At 29.0% G+C, this 27,333-nt stretch overlaps 1 protein-coding gene across 4 annotated transcripts; it reads left to right on the forward strand.

The window, feature by feature from the left end:
- Window positions 1-9,538: 9,538 nt before the first annotated feature.
- On the forward strand, window positions 9,539-27,167 carry LOC132930082 (probable multidrug resistance-associated protein lethal(2)03659). 4 transcript variants are annotated; one of them, XM_060995747.1, is made up of 28 exons: window positions 9,539-10,001; window positions 12,048-12,216; window positions 14,596-14,656; window positions 14,731-14,814; window positions 16,831-16,941; window positions 17,044-17,166; window positions 18,523-18,733; window positions 19,911-20,133; window positions 20,195-20,351; window positions 20,444-20,582; window positions 20,676-20,786; window positions 20,906-21,187; window positions 21,254-21,418; window positions 21,485-21,606; window positions 21,669-21,766; window positions 21,830-21,915; window positions 22,451-22,833; window positions 22,902-23,185; window positions 23,267-23,346; window positions 24,287-24,437; window positions 24,524-24,630; window positions 25,316-25,439; window positions 25,518-25,688; window positions 25,777-25,904; window positions 25,968-26,213; window positions 26,323-26,495; window positions 26,583-26,823; window positions 26,888-27,167. In XM_060995747.1, exons 3-28 carry the CDS (start codon window positions 14,649-14,651, stop codon window positions 26,909-26,911), a joined length of 4,032 nt encoding a protein of 1,343 aa, XP_060851730.1. In that variant the 5' UTR covers window positions 9,539-10,001; window positions 12,048-12,216; window positions 14,596-14,648; the 3' UTR covers window positions 26,912-27,167. The 4 variants fall into 4 exon arrangements, with proteins under 4 accessions (XP_060851730.1, XP_060851729.1, XP_060851732.1 ...); XM_060995746.1 differs by lacking the exon at window positions 12,048-12,216; XM_060995749.1 differs by lacking the exon at window positions 12,048-12,216 and having other exon boundaries at window positions 16,857-16,941.
- Window positions 27,168-27,333: the final 166 nt, after the last annotated feature.

The raw sequence follows: 27,333 nt of genomic DNA on the forward strand, positions 1-27,333 counted from the left end.
GACATAGGTACTCTTAATAAAACTTTTTACAATTTGCTTTTTTATAAAATGTTTACCAAGTATTATATTATAATATTGAACTATTATAACCTGTATAGTAATATGGTATACAGCAAAAGAGTAGGAACAACTATTTAAAAAAAAAAATGTATAAAAGATTCTTGAGTATATTTTATAATAAATTACAAAAATCAAATTTATTCAAAATCTTCATAAATTATTATTGTTTCACAAAGAAAAATTACCAAGTGTGTCATCAGTCATCACGAATTGAAAATTGTATATCACATTGACTTTTTGACTTTCACACTCACAGTATTCACCTACATTGTAAATTGTTTTAAACATATTTTATTCGTTTTTAAACAAATATATAATAATAAATAACAACTCTGACTTACATCCTAAATAGATTAAATAATAATTTACTTATTGATGTTTCAGTTTCACATTTCACATATTATAGTGCAGCTCTGAGCGTAGGTAGGCAAACGCAAAGTTAGCGCAAAATCGAAAATTTGCAAGCATGAGCAGTATGAACATTATCATTTATCAATGTATGCGATATAAAATATGTAAAATAATTTGTTATACAATAGTACATCACTATTAAATTCAGTTTATTTTTGGAAAATAATATAAGTACTATACGTCTTTCCAAAATGAGTAACATAGTGAATACATATTAAAATGTCGCTTTTGAATACAAAAATAAGTTATTAAAATAAAATAATTCAAATTATTGACTATAATATAAAAATAATTAAAAAAATTGTATTAGTGTATAGGAATTATATAGTATAGTATATCAGTAATAATGTAATATAAGTTATATAAGTAGTAATTTTATTAAAGCCGAAATTTCACCCACGCCTTGAAAGACTCAGATCCACCACTAATTATACATATCTACCAAATCAATAGTATTAATTTAAAAATGTCGATAAGCTAAAGGGGATTGCATAAAACAATTAGGATGAATATATACTTAAAACGCATTTTAACGTTTAGATATATATTATGATATAATATAGGTATACGCTATACAAGTATATTGGATTTGTATACCACTATAGATTCTCGTCTCGTATAAATGTTTAATAAGTAGGCAGGTACCAAGTAATACTCGGCGTTTTTAAGCTCGAAAGCTGAATAAGCGGATAAACCAATAAACGGTGGCTTAGCGATATAGATGTTTACATTGACGATTGGTACAAACACTAGTATTAGACACTTGTACTATACAGAATATTAGAATATAATTAACTTCAAATCAGTGTACATTATAGCACTATTACTTATTAGTACCTAATGTAGTAATGTCAAAGTGTATATAGGTACTCCACTTACTTAAATGTTGTATTCATCGTATTTTTTCTCGAACTACACAATATTTATTTAATAAACCGAACCTCTAGTCTCGACATAATTCACAATAATTCAACATTTTATCATAATAATAATAAATTATAAAAAATAAATAATTGATTATAATTCAGTGGTACCAAACTTTTAAAAATAAATTCCGGTCAAATGAAAACACAACGGCAAAAGTTACATTATTACTTCGTAGGTAAATAAAAACATTTTGTAAAAGTTTAATTGGTTTAACTTTCAAAAGAAATATTAATAACGCAATGCAATGAAATTGATACGCAATACATTAATATTGTTAGTTTATTACACATAATTAATTTTGAGTAGCGTGCAAAGTACTTACCTATAGTACTTATGTAATAATATGTGCGATATTGATGCGGTGACGATGGCGAATACACGATAAGTGCTGCAGAATCGGTGGCCACTAGTGCTTTGACTAGGCCGCGGGTTTTCAAGACATATATAACATATAACACACACACATATATATCTATATACGCAGGCACGTTTACAAAAATAAATGTCGGGGAGGGGGGTTTACAAAATATAGCAATATAAATTGTGTCACAACATAATAAAACAATTTTTTCCTCGTTACTCGAAATTATTTCGGGGGCGGTTTGAATCCTAAACCCCCCCCTGTATACGTGCCTGTATATACGTGTAAATATACACGCCGCTGAACACATATCCAGATACCTACTGTTATGCCTATTAATAAATTATCACCCGGTCGGTCATGTCTGGATCCGATCGTCGCCGATGTCGCACAACTGCACAGCTCATCGAGACCGCTTGGACGACGGCACTACTGACATTTTTATCCCGAAACAACTCACCCAGGTACGATCACCTCTCGTACAATAATTCGCGCGGTTTACAGGCATCACTGCGGGTGTCACGCGTATCGTCACTCGCCCGTGTGTACCGGTAACCCCCGTATACCGTTGTCGACGGTCACGCACTGCATTATCGTTAACCGTCGTGATAATATTACATTATGTCATTATATGTATTTATATTTTATGTAAGTATATGGTTTCCTCTAGTGCTCGCGTTGGTTCATTCCGCCACAAGCGATATTATAATATAATAATACATTAATATTATATAAACCAAGCAAAAAAAAAAAAATGATGTATTAAATCGGAAACATGCGATTACAGACGAACAAAGACAGCGCACAGTCTATTCCGGTCAAATATTATATTATCCGGTACGAATAAATTATTATTTATTCGTTAAAAATATAATACGCGAGATATGTACACGATTTACACTTGTCTATATATCTGTCCAATAATCTATATCCTAATAATATCGTTTGGTCGGTCATGTCTGTGTCCGATACTCCGGTCTCGTTCGATGTCGCACACAATTGCATCTTCGCCGTATATCCGGAAACTTAGCATCCGACGATTTTATTCCGATCAACTCGCTCGCCGTACCGGCTCTGCCGCGCCAATAAAAGTCGTCATCGTCGTCGTGCGACACCTGACCGGACCTGGGCCGTGCACGTACCGCTCTATCGGTTCTACCGCTGTCATCCGTCGCACCCCGTTAACGCTATCACCGCTGTACCGTTCGCTTCGTGTCACGCGTCCAAATATGCAACGAAGCGGAAGCGCCGTATGTCGCGTACATTTATGGTATTTTATAATACGACACCGATCACACACGATCATCCCGTTAGGTTATTTCTTTATTATTACAACGCGCAGCCGAAAAGTTCACGTGATGGTATATCATTATATAGTATTATATAGTGTCGTACCGGAGGCGTGAGATCGAAGCGTTTATCGTGTTCTTCCGTATCACCGTGATGTATTATATTTGGTTCCTGTCGGCGATTATGGATGATTTGAATGCGTATTGCATACACGAAGTACTGAAATATAACATATCGAGGGATGATGACGCGTACGAACATATTATTATCACAGATTAAATATTAATTTTATTTGATCTGTGCGATTATGATGTCCGTTACGCGTTATTTTGGGTTATTTGTTTATTATTACAACGCGCAGCCGAAAACTTCACGCGATAGTATATCGTTATAATATATACGTATTATATACTAAATAATATATAGTGTGTCGTACCGGCGGCGTGAGATCGAACGATTATCGTGTTCATCCGTCACCGTGATATAGGTATTATACTTGGATGCGTTCAGGGCCTCAGCGATTATGGATGATTTGAGTGCGTTAAAATATTATTTAAATATATCGAGGGATGATGACTTACAACAGATTATGATGTTCGGTAAGCGTTTATTTGGATACTGAGGACACTTTTCGGCGAAGAGGGTTCAAGGTCACTTTATACAATCGGATAAAAATTATAATGGCAGAACACGGAAATATTGTACGGTATAATGAAACATAAGATTGCAGAACGTGGACACTGTACTATTTTATACAATGTATATACAAAAAGTAGTAATAACGTAGGTACATCCTCAAAAAGACGTACAATTAGTTTTTTAGTGAAAGACGATCAACAGGTGGCTGTGGTTAATTTGAGGTGAAAAATTGAATTTTTTTCATGATTATACGCTTATAATGTTTCAGTATACATTAATGTGTGTGTGGAGTTTCGAAAGTCAAAACTAATTCCTTCAACTAGATAATGCATGAAACGTAGTTTTTTTCAAAAAACAGGTTTTTGATGAATTGAGTATTAAAATTTTAGAATATCATAACTTTTATCGTTTTAAAAGATTAATCGAAGGTCCAGAATGCATTTTAGCATAGTCGTACAAGTCTATCAAACAACCAACATCGTCAAAAAACCGTAAAATTAGTTTTTTAGTGAAAAAATTATCAACAGGTGGCTGTGGTCAATATAAGGTGAAAAATACTCATCATGATAAACTAGATCTATTTTAATTCATAATATTGAACTAATCTGTTTCTGTGTCCTTTTTTCAGTCTGTTTGCACTATACTGCTTAAAGTCAGTTGTACATAAATTATAGAAATATCTTAATAATCTATATTGTAGTCTCGGATCTGGTAGTGTTGAAAAATATACTGGTTTGACTTTGTTAAGTCGTCCATATTATATGCTACGTTACACGTCTACCGTGTTAGATAATAATATGTTATTAAATAATTAAATTAGTAATGAATATCAAATCTTAACATAAATAAAATAAATATCGTAGGCATATTGTGGTGCACAGACGAGATTAAATTCAAAATATCTGATCACCTCGATATACACTATCGTAGACGGTTACGAATTTCGGAAACGCGTTTAATTTGTGTGTTACGGCCGTGACGGATGATGGCGATCGGGTGTATTATGTAATATATGTGTGATATTGGTGCGGTGACGATGACGAGTATACGAGAAGTGAAGTGCTGCATAATCGGTGGCCACTGCAGGCGCCGTGACTATAGGCCGCGGGTTTTCAAGACATATTATATAACATTCATAGGACACCCACACACACACACATATATACATAAATACGTGTAATGATACATGTCGCCGCACAGATCCAGATACTGTATATTATGGCTATGAATTATCATCCGGTGGGCCATGTCTGCATCCGGTCACCGCCGATGTCGCCCACCTACACCGCACCTCGAAACCGCTTGGTCCGCAACGGCACTACTGACATTTTTATTCCGAAGCAACTCACCCACGTACACTCACCTCTCTTGCAGTCCTACAATAAGTGGCTGCAGATATCACTCCGGGTGTCGCATCGTCGCTCGCCCGCGTGTACTCTTAGCCACTGTACTGTTGTGATAATATTATATATTATGTACATGCGGTTTCTCCTAGCGGTCACGGTGGTGGTTTAGCATCCGTATACATATTTACATAAACTATTGAAATATTTCGAGGTTCGAGAGGTTCTACATACTTACATAAAGAATATGCACTGCCACTTGCTCACTATTCGATCAATCCCAGCCAGATGTATTGTATGAATGTTATACATGAATTTAAGAAAATTGGAGTAGTGCATTAAGCACTAATAGAATCCATAATTAATTGTGGTACTTAATACTTCTATATGGGGACAACTATTGATCCATTAAAAAAATACTAAATAAAATACTAAAAATTATTCTAAAAAAAGATTTGAGATACCACACAAAATGCTTATACGATGATATGAATTTACAACCAGTAAAAAATTATTTTATAAAGCTTCAGTAATTTATATAATTAAAAATAACCTAACTTTTAAAACTGATCATGAACATAATACTCGATAAGTATCTAATATCAAAGTACCAACTATGTACAAAAATTTAACATAATCCACATACTTATATATCGGTCCTAAAATTTACAATATATTACCGTTAAAAATTAAACAAAGTAACTCTTTCAAGATTCTTAAAAAAAAATTACACTTAGGTTACTACAAGAACAAAATATAGACGTCAGACTCACAATAAATGTATAGGATTATTGTATAATTTACTAATATTAGTTAATTTATTTTAGTAATTATTGATAAATTTAGTATTATAAATATGTTTTATTTAATTAGACAATTTTTTACACAGTACTACATTATAATATAAACAAAGAAAAGATATGTGCTTATCTAATTCTATACTGATATTTTAATTATGTGAAAATGTTTATTGTAAATTGTATTTTATATTTTAATAACTATTGAATTTATTTAAATTGTGAACTCGTGGGCCCCCACATGAACATGTTCAGTGGGCCCATTATCTTCTTGGAGAATAAATAAAAAAAAATATTCAAGGTCACACGGAAAAACACGCGTACATCTGTACATCAAACATTTTCTCGACGTACTCTTTTCACCGGCGATCATATTTCCTCTATAAAGGTCGCAAACTCCACTTTCATAGGATATCCGAATTTCTCAGCTATTTCGAGGGCGCGCAAAATACGTGTTATGATGTGTAGGTACGTCGGCGTTCGTTAATATTGTGTCACACTTTTCCTATACACGCCGTATTCATCACGTATACGTCCATAATTGTGTGTGTATACATTACAGTGGCGCCGATCTATATTTCATGTTATGGGGAAAAAATGTTGGTGTTAGACCAACCTACTATAAAGACGTTTAGTTAGTTACGTTCGAATAGAACTTTATTTATTTATAACTATATACATACAAGATAGTATCAACTAGATCCATTAAATTTGCTACAATAATTACCACCGACGTTGAAAATCGAAGTATTTTTCGATCGAAAGTTGTGCACACATCGCCGGAGTATAAATAATATTATTAATTAATAATAGGTGACTAAACGGATCGGCGATACCGTCGTGATAATAACAGCAGTAATAATAATAATTGCCGTTCGGGACGTCTCGATACAAACAATATTATAATATAATACCTAGCGAACAAAATGATGTATTAAATCGGAAACATGCGATTACACGAACAAAGACAGCGCACAGTCTCTTCCGGTCAAATATATATTATATTGTCCGGTGCGAATAAACTATTCGTTAAAAATATAATATGTGCGAGATGTACGCTTGTCCGAAAATCTATATCCTAATAATATCGTTTGGTCGGTCATGTCTGTGTCCGGTCTCCTTCGATGTCGCACACAATTTTATCTCCGCCGTATCCGGAAACTTGGTATCCGACGATTTTATTCCGATCAACTCGCGCGCCGTACCGTCTCCGCCGAGCCAATAAAAGTCGTCGTCATCGCGACACCTGGGCCGCGTACCGCTCTACCGGCTTACCGCTGTCATCTGTCGCGCCCTATTAACGTTATCACCGCTGTACCGTTCGCTTCGTGTCACGCGTCCAAATATGCGACGAACCGGAAGCGTGTGTCATGTACATTTATGGTATTTTATAATACGACAGCGATCACACACGATCATCCCGTTAGGTTATTTCTTTATTATTACAACGCGCAGCCGAAAAGTTCACGCAATGGTATATCATTATAGTATTGTATAGTGTCGTACCGGCGGCGTGTGATCGAAGCGTTTATCGTGTTCTTCCGTATCACCGTGATGTATTATATTTGGTTCCTGTCGGCGATTATGGATGATTTGAATGCGTATTGCGTACACAAATTATTGAAGTATACATACATATTCGTTGTATTGCATACACGAAGTACTGAAATATGTATCGAGGGATGATGACGCGTACGAACATATTATTATCAGAGATTAAATATTAATTTTATTTGTTCTGTGGTATTATGATGTCCGTTACGTGTTATTTTGGATGCCGCGGACACAAATGGAGTAATATTATTTCATCACTGGCTGTACATTTTCGAATATAGGACTTGATCAGATATAATACATATAATAAATAAATATGTATAATCACACCGTCTACTATAGGGTTAGAAAGAATTAAACAAAGTTGGATTCTTTAATCCAAATTATTATCTTACAATAAAAGGTCCAGATATTAGTTAAGTACGATAAATGTAATCAGCTTTGAAATTTAAAATCTTATGAATGTTATGATACTATATCGTGTACCTGTAGTTGACCTTGTCTTTCGTGTTCCCACTTCCAAATCCAAACATTGTTACCAATGACTTATAACGCAATCGTTATACGTTAGATAACAGCATACTATAACAAAATAATTGTGTTCAATAACCGGTAGTTTAACTATTTATTTCCTTAATCTATGATCCATCGACTACCGACAGGCGACGAGTATCAATAATGGTCTTCATCCGATCTATCACAGAGTTTCCACCTTTATATAGTTTATACAGCTATATTTCGAACGAAATTCTATATTTTACATCTTATTTTATATAAATTATTACGATAAGAGTATATGACTGTGGTTCTTTTCTTCTGACCGTTCAGCCATCTTGTCAGTAAATTTGTTGTAAATAATCATAAATCGGTCTATAAACATTAATTTTGTTTTTATATTTAATTATTGTTGATTTAATTGATATTTTTATAAAGATTTTTTTATACAAATTATTCAAATCTTAATAATAGCCTTAAATTTTTAATCCACTATATAGGTATACTGTAAGACTTAATTATGATCTTATACAACTTTTAAAAAAATCGTGTAAAAATTATACATCTTTCACTCGACACATTGAACAAAAAATTATAAAACTGAGTGCATCGCGCTCTCTAGCTCTGGCGAGGTGAATCAACAGAGCAGATATAATTTACAACTGCTTCACGTGAGTCGTTAGTATCGTTTTGCCTATTTAAGAAACCGGCCGGAATAAAGCGCCTTCAGTAAAGGTCATTTGGTGATCGGGTACTATCGAATAGTATTCAATTGTCACTATTGTTAGCCCTTGGAATAAATTATCGAAAATTAGTTTACTTATACCACAGATTATATGAATTATTTTGATTTTATATATAATATTTCATATAAATTCTGTGGTACTATTAGTTCATCAATGATTTAAAATTATCAAACAATTTTCAACAAATTTAAGTATACAATATTTTATAATAATTTTGTATTGACTGATTATATTTTTTTTCAAAATCCATTCAAATTATGGTCATAAATCTTAAGTAAATATATTTAAATTGTAAGGTATACCATAAAGGCGGGGCTGAGACTTTTTAAGGCAGGCCCGGGCGTACCCTAGTCCAGTGGTCTTAAACCGGTGGGTCGCGACCCATTTTTGGGTCATGTAATCTTTAAAATTGGGTACTGATTAGTTCTTTTTAAAATAAAAATTAAATTTATAAAATTATATAAGGTAAAAATAATTTTTTAATTATAAACTTAGAAAATTAATAAATGAAAATACCTACTAAAATGTAATTTTTATTTATTTAGTTTTAATAGAACTACTGCAAAGCATTAAGCAATTTTAACTTTTTTACCAAGCTTACGTGGGTCGCGAAAAATATAGGCCTAAAAAGTGGGTCGCGAGCCCAAAAAGGTTGAAGACCACTGCGGCCTATTCCACCCCTAACGCCACCACTGCAGCTTATACGTGGCGGATAGTTTTTAATTTGTACACAACAATTATTTTTTGAATAAATGAACTATACTATCGATTATCGACTAGTTTGAATGTGTTGGACCATCGAATCATTCGATAGTAGCCAATAGCCATCATTATAGCATGGCACTATCGTAATCCTCACATTCGTTTTCCCCTCTCCAATGGTTTATATTATGCAGAACCACGCGCTCGACCGCGGTAGTCGTCCACTCGCTCAGTCACGACTCACAGACCCGTTCGCACGTGTGTTTCTCTACAACGTCTGTGGATTCTAAGCCGTTATTTCTGACCGTTACATATGAGTGTGCAGCTAATCATTCATTCGATTGTCGTTCAATTGTATTTTTCACGTTCGTCTGATCTCCAGTAATGATCATTGGTTGTTGGTGTACTTTTGTATTGTTATTTTTCATTACTGTAGTGGGGACAAATTGTGATCCAGGCACGACGAGTGAAATTTGATTCCTGTTATACGTATATGTATAGCATATTTCATTACATTCTGTACAACGTATAGATGCGTAATAGTGACAACGTGCGTCGGAATTTTTAAATTTTTTTTTTATCTTTTTAATACGTCCCCGCTTTAAAATATAATATATATGTATTAATACTTATTATAATATCGACATAAGGTCGTCGCCAGAAGAATTGACATCTGGTAAGTATTAATACAGAAATACGCGTTTACTGGTATTGACAGACAGTGTATGGTGTATTTGGTAGAATAAAATAATAATAAGTATATTAACGTTATTAACGCAGAGCGAAACCAAAAATATGAGCATTATTTGCATGTATATATTACACAAATATGAAATGTTGAATAAACATAACGGAATAATTAAATGGTAGAGATTATATAATATTATATTATGAAGTAACTTTATTAATATATTTTAATGTTATTTATCACTGTATAGAAAAATCATTTAGAATGATCAAAATTCAATTCTACTTAAATATATATTTATTCTTCTAAGGTGATGATATAGGAGGAGTTATAGAGATCAGCATTATTTCCATTAAATGCTTTTTGTATTTTAAATAAATGTTTAAAGTATTTTGTTTTTTTAAATTACCCAAAATACAAAATAAATATAAAATATAAATAATAAAATATACTACTATCTGAATTCTGAATTAACCGTGGTTGCTGGGTTATAATAATGAATAAAAATAGCTGAATAATTATAAAAGATACATAAATATAAAAAATTAATTTTTATAATAATGCGATATTTATTTTTAGTGTTTAGATTTACAATTAACATAAAATTTAAAGTGATTTGAATTTTATGGTTTTCATAATACTTATAGGTATCGGGAACCTTGCAAATATTTCACTCAAAAATGTTAACAATCAAATTAAGATTTCAAATAATTTATTATTTTGAATACAGAACCCACGCTGAAGACAACGACGCAACAGTATACGTATAATAGTGGGGGTTATGAACATATTTTGTGTGTCTACACAGTACACAGCAAGCAACGTACGTCGCTACGTAACTACACAAAAAACTAAATATTTCTAAAAATTATTTAACTATTAACTAATACAGTCAAATTTTTTTATAACGATCTTTAAGGGACCTAGGGAATCTGATCGTTATAACCGAACTTCGTTATATCCGAATTATAAAAGGTTGTTTAATCCCATTGATAGGTACTTTTGGCGTATTTATATTACTGTTTACCGAAACAAAAGTACACACCTAATCAATTTAAAAATACATTTCCGAAATATACGGTACTTTAAACACGATTTCTTCGCTCTTTTCGTCAGCTTGTTCACTTTCATCATCATTTGTTTTCAAAATAAACTTGACAATTTCTTCTTCATTGGGTTCTTCGTTGGTCAAAAGAGTATCACGAAATCAAATTTATTACATTTATTATTAATTGCTATAATAGACGATTATAAAAACATTAAAAACCGATTTTCGTATCAAAAAACATCACTATAACCGGATTATCATTATAACCGATATACGAATAAAAGTAGGTACTACACATAAAAATAACATATAAAACCAAACAAATACATTACTTGGAATCGTTTTACCCGAAATATCGTTATAAACGGCATCGTATAATAAATTAATAAGCGGATTTGACTGTACATTTTTAATTTAATTTGTATACTAAGTACTCACGTCTAAAAATAAAATTATGCAAGTCGGTCTAGTGGAATTTCAAATGCAACTGTTCAAAGAAATCGCCTCACGTTTAAAAACAATATGTATATTAAGATAAAGATAGGAACAGTATAGTTTAAAGATACCGTCGACAACTAGCGCTTTGCAGAAACAACTCCGTACCTATTATATTATTATTTGGAAGCGCCAGATATTCGCAAGCATATGAAATATTCATAATTTATTACAATTAATTTGTAAAGTTTAAACTATATGACGACATGACGTATGTTAATTTATGTACATAATATTATGTCTGGAAGTATATCTACCAACAAATTAAACACTGTATAATATGTAAGCAGGACTATATTAGGTCATTAAGATATTTTGATGGTTGGTTTACAATACAATGATCACTACATAATACATCTCTATAGCTAAATAATAAGGGCAATAGCTAGTTTCGAGAATTATCCTGTTTCAAATATTTAAACTTGTTTTGTCCGATAAAAAATGAACAATATTATAATATTTATTATATAACTTTTGTCGTCTCTTGACAGTAGGACAGATGTTAAGTTGGCGATTTCACAGTACGAGTCAGATAATTTAGCACTCCAACAACGGCGGCAGCGATAGTTTGAATAAGGAAAACCTGCAGCAGTTGTAATCAAATATATTCAGGGCCAGATTTAAGAATGAAGAAACCCTGGACCCGTTCTTAGACACTTAGTAATGACTATTATTTTTAATTATTCATACATAATAGTACAAGTGAATTTAATATAATAATAATTATATTACAATTTACTGAAAAAAATATTTTAATCAAAAGTATAGTTAAAAAAATGTAATTACATTAAAATAATTAACACAAACATCATACAATAAAAATAGTTAATTATATATAATTTAATATTTTAAATTATATTTATGATTGTTATAATGTTATATATTTTATTCTTCGACATATCGTTGCTGTAAATTGTTCAACTACTTAAGAAGAATTTATTGACTTAAGTATGTGCTTTCAATACTTAAAAAGCAAGACCCGATAGTTGGATTTTTTTTTATCAATTTTATTTTTTTAAATTATCGTTTTCCATTACAGTCGGACAAACCGACAATTGCTATAAAACATTTTAAAACTGATATTACATTATTAAATTAAAATCATATATGCTACTTAAGACTTTTTTATAATAACATAAATAGATTTTATTAATTAATATGCAAAAAATAATTAATAATTAACCTGACGCAGCATGACCGGGAATCATTTTGTGACTGGTATTAGGCGTCTATAGTATGGACTACGTTTATTAACAAGTGCTGCTGCCGCCGTGCCAATTTATCTTACGTCGACTGTATAATATGATTTGGCTTCTGAGAGATATTATATAGTCGTAGCCTCCCTCCTTTACATTGTATAATGTGGCTTATTATAAATTGTGCTATGTGAAATACATTTAATGAATATTATAGTCTATAGCCTCTGGTATAACGATAAATACAATGACTTATTAATAAATAGCTAGTAGTAAGAGTTAATGTATATGAATAGTTCCCACGTTAACATTCAATTACAAACTAAGAGTTTAAAAACTAATACATTATGGTTTTGATATAAGTATAATATTGTAAATAATCGTATAATGTGTAGATTGAACAAATCAAAACATAATAAAGTGTCACTTTTAATTTTTCTTTTATTATATTATTAAACAAATTATACATTATAAAGTGTATATTCGGTGCATAAATTAGTATAATATAATATTTAAAATATACAAATAATACAAAAAATAGGGTTCGAGACTTGTTGCACTTAAAATTATCGAAATATGCACCGAAAATTATCAAAATATGTTTAAAAATATACAGCTAAAAAGGTTGGTTCTCAAGCCACAAAGAAATTATCGTAAACAGACGAGTCAAAGTACGAGTGAGATACGATAGACTATGACCTTAATTTATTTAAAAAAATATTTTTGAATGTTTTCCAAGTATGATTTTTCTCGACAATTTTACTTACATACAAATTTAAACAATGCATAATATGCTAAACATTTCTCAAATATGCATTTTTCATAAAATATGACAAAATATACAAAAGTATGCAAATTCAAACTTGGTATTTAGTTTCGCTATTTTATAAAACAAATTTGTAACTCGCCTAGAATAATCTACGACCACTACAAAAAAAAAAACACGCAAATGCAAGAATTCCCGAACCCTAATAATTTATTACTCGTACTTATACGCTTTATATTTTAAACAATAATATACAATAATTATAATTTTATATTTTATAATGTTAATATACGCAGAAATATGTTAATATTGCATTTTTGAAATATTTTGATTTTTAATTTTTAATAAATACAATTATTTTTTTAAATTTTTTCCTGGTTATACGTATTTGACTGTTATTAAATACTTTTTGTTTCATACAAGTATGAATCAAACTATAAATCAACAAAATATATACGTTAGATAATCTGAATTGAATTTAATAACTAATAGGTACCTACCTAACTTAAAATCGTCAACAATACGATAATATTATATGTAATTATATAATATCATAGTACAATTTATATGTAAAAATTATTATTCATAGAAATATTTAATAAATAATATGATATGCGAGGGTAAATCGTGATGACATCTGATAAATAGAAAATATACTTATTCTGAGAAAATTGAATTCTTTTAATTTTAATTTTTAAATTCTTATAATTTGAGATTTTATCCGTTATTTAGTTGAAGATTACATAATACATAATAATATTATTATGGTGGAACGACATCCTCTTTAATTTTAAAAAGATATTCAAACAAATTTATTAGAGTAGAGGAACATACTTTAATAAAAATTAGCCTAAATAATCTTAATAACATAAAGTAAACAATTGCAGATAACATCAGTTTTCAAAATTATAATCGTATGACTCGTTACATCGAATGATAAAAGATTAGACATTAGTATATTTTATATAACTCATCGTTTGCAATCCTCGTAATAACACCAACTGATAATGTCATATTACCATTATCTAAGCAAATAAATATAAATGTATGTAATTATTATTTATTTATTTTTTTCAGAAAAACAGTATCTACAGTAATTATATTAATAATACGTTTTATAAGCTTACACCATGAACAGGTAAGTTCTAGAAAATATTTATAATATTTAGTACTTATAATTTTTTAGATTATTATTATTAATTATTATTTTAGGTGTACAACAGATGACAATAGTGAGATAAAACGACCTTTAAATCCAAAATCTAATGCAAATATTTTTGAATTCATTACATACAGGTAAACAGATTTAATTATATTATATTTTGTTAAAGTGTTAAATTGAACTATTTAGTTTTAATAAATGTATAATTTAATAGTACGGTTCTCACTTGTACTAATACCGTAAACATTCAATAAATAGTATATTTTATGATGGAATCTATGTAAAATATTTATGTTCAAGCTCAACTATTTAATTCGGAAAATAAATAAAAACAAATGTTCATAATTTTGACAAATATATATGTATTACTAAATTATAGTCTTAATCAGGCGCGTAGCCTGGGGGGGTGTTACAGGTGTAGTAACATTCCCCTCCCCAGGAGTGGTATACTCTCATAGATTTACATTTTTACTCATAAACCATTATCTATTCACTTGTAATGTGTTTGTACAATAAAGTATACGTAGTTATTAATTGTATGTGTATAATTTTGTCAATTAATTTTGAATAGCACCCCTTTGAAATTTATAAAAAAATCTCAATAATTCAAGGAAACTATTTGTACTTAGGTATACACTGTATGTAATATATAACATATATTATTGACGTTATCGCTGCAGTATAATAATATTTCTATTTTATAATATCGTAATTATTTACAATTTTCAAAGCACTAATTAATGTATTATTATTTAGAATACATATTATATTGCTTAAAAATTGAAATCATTAGTTTCGAAATTAAGGTACTTGTTTGTTATCGCTCTCCATAAATATAATAAACAATATAATAAATAATTAAATTATATATAATTAATTAAAAAATGTATTATAATAATGAATACCGCATAGGTAGATGTAGGTAGGTATAGTATACCTATATTATATTATTATCATTAAAATTAATTTTATCGTATTAAATTAAATTTTTTGTATTAGTTTGAACGAATAAGTAGGTAATAAAATAACGAAATCAGCAATGTACTAATATACGTATTATGATATAAAATGTAGTTTACTTCTTTACTAATATAGATCATCTATCACGAGTTTATCACAATAATATTGTAGGAATAATAACGGCGCACTAATACAACTATATGATGAGGCGATACATTTTTTAAGGTGTACTGGCGGGGCGGTAACAAACAAGTACCTAACCAAATTTTGTCGAAATCTGGTATCAGGTGTTGTGCGGTTGCATCCACATAATAATATTTTATTGTACAGTACTCTTTCGTTAACACATTATCGGTTTACACGAAACTCAAACAAATTTTAGGAATTATATTGTTGCGTTGTTGATTAACACGAATAAAAAAATATCTTTTTATCTTTTCGTATTACTCGAGTATATAATATAATCAAATTTTTATTACACCTAAGTAGTTTTATCGATGCCTTATCTTACTCATATTATTCCCTATGTATGTACTATGTACATATGTGTGCAATCTGGATCGGTGCAATCGTTCTCGCGTTCACCAGACACCCATCACCGATTTCAGGCGACTAAAGTTTTATTTATAATAGTGGCCGATAGGTAGCGTTGTATGAATGAACTTTTATTATTATTATTGACAACAAATAAAACATTTTCAACAGACAACAAGTCTAATCAACTAGAGTCTAGACTGGTTTGTGCCATTGACGGAAACGACGATAAGCCGATATTTTCATAGCATCGCTTTAACACTTCAATTTATTAATAAAAAATAATGCATAAATAAATCGTGCCATACGCAACCAGAGAGCAATGTTTTATTTTATTAAAAAAAATTAATTTACTTTTCAATGTTATGATTTAGTAAAAACTTCTTTGTGCTGGAGTATTTTACTTGACATTACACAGTAAATTTACTAAATCAACAATAAATAGAGCAAATCTTTTTTAATTAATTTAATTTTTAAATTATTGGAACATTAATATTTTGTCTTTTTAGAGTTATTACTGTACTTAATGATTGATAGTAATACATTATAGATTTTGGTTTATTAATAATTTGAAAATTGTGTTTTTTATAGTTATAATTTTAATAATATAGACACAAGTTAATCTGAAGTTAACTATATAATTATGTTTTGATTAGCTGGATGTTAAATCTGTTCAAAACAGGACAAATCAGGGAATTAGATGAAACCGATTTGTATACGACATTGGACGATCAGCTAGCATCATCATTAGGTGATAAATTAGAAAAGTAAATGAATTACATAAATTATAAATAAATAAATAAATATATTAATTCAATATTTTCTTTATTATTTTTATGATTAAATTAATTTTTGATTATTATTTTTAGGGAATGGCGAATAGAATACTCTGCAAATTGTAAACCTAGTCTAGTGAGAGTTTTGTTTAAATTATATGGGTTTAAATATATATCAATTGGATTTTTATTTGCAATGAATGAGATTTTTTTAAAGTAAGAACTTTTTTATAAATAGAATAATTATTAATAGATCGTATTTTAACATAAATATTAGGTTTTAACGGACAGTTAGAATAGGTGGGACTTTGTACTTATTGGAAAAATTCGATTGCCTGTTCATACCCCAAAGTGTAAGCCCAAGGTACTTTAGGTACTTACTTAATATATTCTCTGAATTTGACAATCAGTATTATTTATATTTGTGAACGTATTTTGATTTCTGAGTGGAGCGATAAATGTTAAATGTATTGATGTTAAAATGATGTATTTTTTTTTCTCCGTCATCACATTTTAGGGAAGTAAAAATGTTCCAATTTTAAATTTTCTGAATACTCGACAAAACAAAACAGATTATTAAGGAAAAATAGAAATTCATACGACAAACCAGTGTTTGAAAAGTGTTTTTTTTTTCAAAACAAATAATATAGAAATTTAATAGAAATTATTTTGACTATTTTTGAACTATTTATACTCAATTGAATTGTTTGATTTTTTTAGTTGTAGTAGTCGTTGGAACAATTTACGATTTTTAATATTAGTGTTAAACACTATAAGTAAATGTGGTGAATGGTGATGATAATAGTGATAGTACAATAGATAATATACATAAAAAAAAACACACGATGAGGGAAGTCTTATAAGGATAAAACTTGTTGTTCTAAAAAAAAAATATTAAAAATACATAGCCACAATGTTTTTTAAATGCATTTGATATTAAAATTTGGACAAAAATAAATATTTTAATGATAAATAACTGTTTGAATTTATTATTTTCTTATAATTCAAAAACTTTAATCGTGTGGACTTATATAAAATATGAATACTATATACGCAATCAAATTTTTAAATATGTAGATTGATTTTAAGATATTCTCAATTTTTTATAGTTTTATATCATGAACCTATTCACATTGTTTTTGGTAAGGTGTTATATTGTTCAAATGTTAATACTATAATAATATAGGTAGGTACTATGGTATACCGTATACACTATACAATATATAGGTATTGTATATACTATTATAATTTATAAATATTAAATACCAATAATATAATAAATGCAATGTTTTTGGGAAAAAATAAATCGATATACTGTAACATCAATTTTTAGAATTTTGAATTAACAATATCAATGAGCATATTATTATGTCTCCGCTCATAATTGTTTTTCGTTTTCGATAATGATATATCATTGAATTCAAATTTAACACATCTATTTCAGTAACCCATTCGACACCTAATACTGTTTAGCAAAGAGTTACATATATTTTGTGCTTGTTATGTTGTAAAAGATCATACTCAATATTTTTATGACGTTCACGTATGACATACTAATGTTCTGTTATATAGAGCATCTCGGCCCTTATTAGTTGGCGGGTTATTAGCATATTTCAACCCCGATGGTTCCTACACTACTGACTTGAAATATGCATACATTTATGCATCTGGTATTGTATTCACATTGTTTATGACAATGATATTGCAACATTCAGGTTTGGAAAAAAACTTAGAACTTGGAATGAAGATGCGAGTTGCTTGCTGTTCTATCATATTTAGAAAGGTAATCATCTATAAAATATTATTTAAGTATAAGTGCTAAGTGCTTAAGAGGTTTTGAAAAAGTGATTAAAACATTGATCAAAAATACAGAATGCGACAGGGAATATCGCTAATTTGATATGATTATAGTTTGGATTCGGATGGAATTTACATAATAGAAAGCTTTATCTATGTCATTATTAGTATTTATCATAGCTTGATCGGGAGTAGGTACATATATATATTGTTTACCCGTGATATCGACTCAGTGTACATCGAGATTCGAGTGCCTGTATCGTTTGCCAGATTTGAGCCCATGCGATATTTTCCTATGGGGTTATCTCAATAGTCAAGTGTACGAACATCGTCTCCAAATTTTAGAAGCCCTGAAGTAGGTAATAACCCTGGAAGTTTCTATTATACCACCCGAAATTAAGGTAGGGTTATGACGAATTGACGACTATCGAAAAAAGTTTTAATCAGTGTATCACATTGAGGGCCACTATACCTTAATGATATGTAATTTTAAAAAAAAGTTAAGATTAAATGACATTATATGTACATTTTATAAACAAAACATATTTTCTTAATAATTTACTTGGTTTGGTATTTATAAGTTTCACCAATCAGGAAGGTTTTCCTGTCGTACTTTGCATTTGAAGTTTTAAAAATCATTAATATGGTCTGTATAGTGTGTTAATAAATTAATTTTTGATTTCTCGATAAATTATCTATTATTATATATATATAATATATTAAAATGTTTCTTTAATGTTTACATTTTGGCCAAACTAAGAAATTTTATGATTTTTATTGTTATGATTGATTTTGGTGTTTAGATTGATATTAGATTTCAAGTATGTTTGTAAGAGTACAGTAAAACAAAGGATATAAATATAGAAACATGGACATTAATAATTGAAATATAAATTATAAAACTATTCAATATATTTGCAATCGAGATAAAATATTTTACATTAGACCATGACCTATTTTCTAGAAGTTTTTTCTATTATTGAACATTTTAATTACAACATATCTACCACAAAAAATGTAATTGTATCCTAATATGCCTAATCTACTTTTTAAAAGAAAACGATACATATTATACGTTTATTGTTGTACTTTTTATAAAAATAACAAAATTTAAAATAATGAATTTTTTATCTACTATATGTCTATATATTTATTTTATTCAGGCGTTGCGTTTAAGTCAAAAATCTCTTAATGAGACTACCGTCGGTCAAGTAATAAATTTGATATCGAATGATGTTAGTCGATTCGACCTAGCAGTGACTACAATGCATTTCATATGGATTGGTCCCTTGTTAACAATTGTGATCACATATTTTTTGTGGCTGGAAATTGGAGTGTCGTCATTAATTGGAGTATCTGTGTTTTTATTTTTTATTCCATTACAATGTATGTTAAAAAAACTTGTAAAAATAATCGCATTATATTAAACTACTTGTTTTATTTTCAGATTGGTTAGCGAAAAAAACGTCTGAATATCGATTGAAGACGGCCAAAATTACCGATGAAAGAATACGCTTAATGAACGAAATAATTTCAGGAATACAAGTAATCAAAATGTACACCTGGGAAAAACCTTTTGCCAAACTTATAGAACACACCAGAAAGTTTGTGATATTATTTAAAATATCAATGATTATTTTATCGTTCGCTATAATAATGTATGTATTTGTTATTATATTTATTGCTATTTTTATAGGAAAGAAATTAAACAAATCGGAAGCACTTTATTTCTTGGAGTTCTCAGTTTTTCGTTTCAAGCAGTTCAATCTAGATTTCAATTGTTTATCAGTATAATAACATTCATGTTACTTGGAAACGATATCTCAATCAGAAAAGTAATGTTAACCAAATGTTTCACTTTTACCAATTATAATACTATATAATTATATTAAAAAATAGATTAATAAAATAAAGGTTAATACATTTAGGTTTTTGTCGTAACTGCATTTTACTCTGTATTGCATCAACCAATGACAAGGTCTTTCGTTCGAGGTGTGACGAATTTAGCTGAACTTAAAATATGTTTGAAACGCATACAGGTACATACGTATACATAAATAAATATGAATTCTTATATAATTAGAGTAAATATTTTAATTTTTATTATGTATGTATACGTATAATTTTTATATTTTATTTTTATGAAATTTGTGTATAGAATTTTATGTTACTCGAAGAAAAAGATAGTGATATTCCAAATATTTCGAAATCTGTCAAACCATTAACAATTGGAGTTTTAGAATCGCCAAAATTCGACATTATTACAGACAATATTGATGTTGAAAAAAACGCTATATATTTAAATAATTTTAGTATATTTATTTCGAACGCTACTGCAAAGTGGACAGATAATCAAACCGGTAACACTTTAGAAAACATTAATGTAAATATAATACCAGGAAGTTTGGTGGCAATTATCGGACCCGTAGGAGCCGGAAAAGTACATAAAATTTATGTAAATAATTATTAATTGTATAAACTATAATTATAAAATAAACGATTACAGAGCTCATTGATACAAGCGATTTTACGTGAATTACCACTCTCCGAAGGCAAAATATCCGTGCGTGGTACGGTATCTTATGCATCACAAGAACCATGGTTATTTGCCGGCTCTGTTCAACAGAATATACTTTTTGGTTCACCGATGGATAAAGAGCGTTACAAACAAGTAAGAATTGCAAATCATATATAAAATGTCCACAATGATATATTTTTCAAGTTGGCTATAAATTAGGTTCTAAGTGTATGTGCATTAAACACTGATTTAAAAAAATTTCCACACGGCGATAGAACTCTGATGGGAGAAAGAGGAATTACCCTAAGTGGTGGTCAGAGAGCGAGAATAAATTTAGCTAGGTGAGTAACAGTTTGAAAATAAATACTGTAAATGATGCCGCCTTTAATGTGTTCGATTTTAGAGCGATATACAAACAAGCTGATATATATTTACTGGACGATCCTTTGTCAGCAGTTGATACTAGAGTTGGCAGGCATTTGTTTGAAAAATGCATCAGAGGTATAAAGTACTGATTTTAATTTTTAAATTAATATTTATCATCATATTATTTCTGTTCAATAGATTACCTCAAAGAAAAAACATGTGTTCTTATTACTCATCAAGTACAATATTTAACTGATGCCAATCAAATTATTCTAATAGATAATGTTAGTATAAATGAGAGGTGTGCGATTCTATTGGAAAATCTTAAATTATAAATCAATCACACCGGTGAATATTTAATATTTATTGATAAAAATACTTTATTACAGTATACGAACTTACAGTTATTGTAATTCACGAGATTCTCAATCTTCTATATTTATATTAGATTGATTTTTCTTATTTTCATATTAAAATTCAATCGATTATCTGTTTAATTTTAATTTAAAAACTATCTCGTCAGTATAATATGTTATGTTTACAGATAAAGACGATAAAGTATTAGTTTAAAGATTATATACCTAGTTGTTTCATCAGAGTGATTTTATTTCGATAAATAAATAAACTTATTTTATTTTGATAATACCAAACTTTTCGAAAATGTTTACTGCCTTACTGGCACAATCGATACATACAATTTTGGTACCAATATATTTCGCGCAAAATTAAATATCACGCGTAAAAACAATATATAGTTTTTGGATTTCTGAATAAAAAAAATGCTATTCAAATAACATTTGTATTTTTTTCTCGTTTTAGGGTAGTATAATAGCTAAAGGTTCTTTTCAAGAACTTCAAGCTTCCGATTTGGACTTTGCCAAATTACTTGGATCTTCAGATGATACAGAAATAAATGAACCAGAAAATGATACCAACAACAGTTTAAACGTAAATTTGGTCTCAAATTTGCTCGGTTCTAACAAGAGTATTTCATCATCACATAATGATGTTAATATTAATGAAGTTCTAGCTGTAAAATCAAAAAATGTAAACAAAAGTCGATCGTCTGGTCGTGTTTCGATAAATGTTTATCTATCATATTTATCTGCCAACGGGAGTGTCCTTAAAATATTTTTTGTATTTTTTTGTTTTATTTTAATCCAAGTATTGACTACTGGCGGTGATTATTGGATTAGTTTTTGGTATGCAAGGATTAAAGAATGAAAATGTACTAATTAATAGCTGATATAAATACGTGTAAATATTTTAGGGTTACTCACGAAAATAAGAAGACAATAAATTATAATAATATATCAAATGATAACAGTACATTATCGTCTAGTGATATAATCAACACATTATTGTTAACGTCAAATTTTCGTCAAGTCTGTATGATTGTGTACACAGTTATAATCATTTTTTCGATCATAATCGTTATCTTCAGGTGTATGGCATACGTATCGTTCTGTATGAACGCCTCTATACATTTGCATGATCAAATGTTCGATAGTTTTGTTAAAGCCACTATGTCTTTTTTCAATACCAACTCTTCTGGTAATCATTTAATTTTACCTAATTTAACTATATTTGAAATGTTTTAAAGTATAATACTGTCCAATATTTACATTTATTTAGGTGACATGTTGAACCGTTTTTCAAAGGATATCGGAGTTATTGATGAATTATTGCCATATATTTTTATGGATTGTTTACAAGTAAGTGTAAAATATTTTGTTTAAGATGATACAATATTGAATTTTTTAGGGGTTTAATTTAAGAAGTCATGGGAGTACTTACGGGGGAGTTCATGGGGATTAACCCCCTCCCCGCCATTGGCCGTTTTTTTTTTGGTTAATGGTCTTACAATGTTATTCATAACGCTCTCCACACTCCATTCCCTATTGAAAAAACTCTTGAGAACGTCATTGGAAGGAGTTCAATATAGGCAATATCATGTCTTGTGAGTGTATCGTTTAAATGTGTGTGTGGTAAATCAATCAATTAATCAATCAATGTAGGTGTATAGGTATATAACATAATATTATTTACCGACTGCATTACCTTTAACGCGATTACACGAAATTCACTTAAAAAATAAGTCGAAATATGGTATGAATATAATATGATAAATCATAAGTAAAATTCATAACGAATATTTTTTTAGATTTCTTATATATTATTGCTTTGTATTGTACCTAGTGAATAACCTTGAATCAAGTATGCAAATATGCTAAAGTTTTTAAACGAGTATGTGTCCCTTCAATAATTTCTGTATTAAATATTTATAAAAAAAATAATGAAAATAGAATATATTATTTAATAATCATTTATCCGATAAAAATATTTACAATTGTTGACATTAAAATGATGCAATAAGTGAAAAAAAGAAACTACGAACTAAGATCTTAAATGTTTTAAGTTCAAAGTCCGTCGTTCTAAAAAAATAGCCTCATCAGCTCTTCGCCCTCTCACAACCATGATAAAATGATTTATCTGTTACTAAAAAAGTTTTCGTATAAAAAAAATCCCTTTACACTCTAATCCTATTCACACTATAGAAATGGTTTATTCGATAATGATAAAGTGCCATATAATAATATATGAAACATACTTAATTAATTCTGATTGTTTGTTTTGAATATTTTAAATGTCTAGCTATTGATGTTACTTTTGGGAATTATATTTATTGTTGGATTTGTTAATATTTATCTCATGATACCGACATCTATCATGATGGTAATATTCTATTACATTAGAGTTTTCTATTTGCCTACATCAAGAGGTATCAAACGATTAGAAGGAGTTAGTAAGTACCTATATTTTGCGAATCATTAATAACTAACACTATTTAAAATGACAAAATACAATTTGAATTTACATTATTATAAATAGAACGAAGTCCTGTATTTGCACATATGAAAGAAACATTACAAGGTATAACAACAATAAGGGTATGCAAAGTAGAACAAATTTTAATCAATGAATTTGATAAGCATCAAGTGAGTCGAAATTAATGATACTATAGTTACTAAGTATAGTTTGTATATTATATAGTTCACAATGTTCATAACAAATAGGTATTTACAATAATGTGCGTTTTATACCTATTGTTATGCATTTTTTCTTTTTTTTTGTCTTAACACTTTTTATAGTAGAAAAATGCTTTGAACATTTTAACTTCAAGAGCGTTTTTTTTTTGTAGAAAATTTGATGTAGTTTGGTTTGAGAAGTTAAATTTTAAACTAGTTAAACTAGTTTATAGGTATTTAAAATGTTCAATTTTTTTTTATTTATACAATATACATTTTTATTTTATTTAAAAACGCTTGAAAATCTAATATAAGATTTCTCATAAGTTGTTTCTAAAGCAATATGATCTTATGATATTTTTTATGGAGATTTCATGCTGAAAATGTGAAAAATTGAGTATTTTAATGAAACTAATAATTTTACCGATTTTAGTTAATTTTTTTATAATTCAAAAAACAAAAAAAAATAATTGTAGTTTATTGAAACTTTTCACCATTATCATATTAATATTTACTATACATAATTAAATGCATTTAATAAATACCTTAACATATTTATTACAGTGTTCTACTCAGTATAGAGTTACATTTAACACTACTAATCGGTTACTATATACAGCGAAATAACTGCCCCTGTTTTTAATAAAATGTATAGGATTTACATTCTTCGGCTTGGGATATGTTCATTTGTGCGAATCAAGCGTTTGGTTTCTGGTTGGATTTAGTCTGCATTATTTATATAGGTATTGTAATATTCAGTTTCTTCGCTGTTGGAAATGGTAAGTTTGAAATGTTTGAATAAATTAATTCAATTTATAACTATTGTTACTCATAAAAATTGTTCTATATACATTTAGACAATTATGGAGGAAATATTGGTCTAACTATTACTCAAACAATTACATTGACCGGAATAATCCAATGGGGAATAAGACAATTTTCAGTCTTAGAAAACCAAATGACTTCTGTCGAAAGAATCCTTGAGTACAAAGATTTACCACATGAAGCTGATTTTCGATCTCTCTTTGGTAATAAAAATATTGCAATACACCAATTTATTCATAAGTTACATTACTAAAATATACATTTATAATTGATGATTTAATCGTTTTACAGAAAAAACACCTCCCAAAGGATGGCCTTTTTTGGGAAAAATTGAATTTCGGAATTTTAATCTTCGTTATAGTCTAGATTTGCCATATGTCTTAAAAAATCTCAATGTTCAAATACAGCCGATGGAAAAAGTAATTTCAGCGATATAAGTAAATTTTTTACTCCATTATAATGATTATGTTACATTTATTTAGGTCGGAATCGTTGGTAGAACAGGTGCAGGTAAATCGTCCTTTATCGGGGCAATGTTTAGATTCGCTCTAAATGAAGGATCCATCTTAATCGATAATATAGAAATACATGATTTGGGATTACACGACCTGAGATCTAAGTTTTCCATCATTCCTCAAGAACCAGTTTTGTTTTCAGGAACAATGCGAACAAATTTAGATCCATTTGATGAATACCCTGACCTGGTACTTTGGAATGCTTTAGATGAAGTAACTTTACAGTTTATTTTTTGATATTTATTTCTACGTTTTTTTTCAATTCACTTTGTGAATGATTTAATTTTTATATGAATAAAAACTGTTATAATTATTATTTCAGGTAGAACTTAAAACCATCGTTGAAAGTTTGCCTGCTGGCTTAAATTCAAAAGTGTCTGCTTTTGGTTCTAATTTCAGTGTCGGTCAAAGACAGTTGTTATGCTTAGCCAGGGCTATAGTTCGAAGTAATAAAATTATAATATTGGATGAAGCTACTGCCAACGTCGATCCACAGTAATAAATATTTCAATTAATTGCTGTTGATTATTTTATAGTCTTAAGTATTATTGTATTTATCCTTCGTTATTTTTTGTCTCGCAGTACCGATGCGTTGATTCAAAATACAATTAGAAATAAATTCAAATCGTGCACAGTATTAACAATTGCTCACAGATTGAATACTATTATGGATTCCGAACGGGTACTTGTTATGGACGCGGGCACAGTAGTTGAATTTGATCATCCATATAATTTATTGAAAAACGAGGATGGGTTTTTATACAAAATGGTAGAACAAACGGGAAAGGTTACATCTGAATTATTGCATAGCATGGCCTCTAAGGTATTGTATAATTCGTTATTTTTTTTTTAACTGCGTTATTATTATTTTTATTATTTTCGTTTAGAGCTTTGATGTTCAGACGAAATGAAAATCTGAAATTGATGTAACTGCCAACGATGTACAGGTTCAGCCGTTCAGAATTCAGTCTAAAATAAAAATATTTAATTTTTTTTACGTGTACATATTATGTGTATGTGTATTGTGTATATTATATTAATGTGGAACTATGGTAAATCTGTGATGATAATATATAAATTTGTATTTTATTAGATTAATTAAAATCGGTTTTAATTTATCGTCTCAATCTATCAATAAACCCATAAAACGTCGTTTAAATACTTTTATTTCAACTATGGATTTTTTTCATATCCCTCTCCGGAAGGTTACTGATTATAGAAGCACAAAAATTATTGTGAAAATTTAGTTTTGTTTAATAATTAGAAAAAAAAACCATTGTATATAAACACAACATGTCATTCAACGCGTCGTTGAATGTGTTTTCGTGACGTT

This window comes from Rhopalosiphum padi, chromosome 4 (assembly GCF_020882245.1).
Source record: "Rhopalosiphum padi isolate XX-2018 chromosome 4, ASM2088224v1, whole genome shotgun sequence".
Taxonomy (NCBI): Eukaryota; Metazoa; Arthropoda; class Insecta; order Hemiptera; family Aphididae; genus Rhopalosiphum; species Rhopalosiphum padi.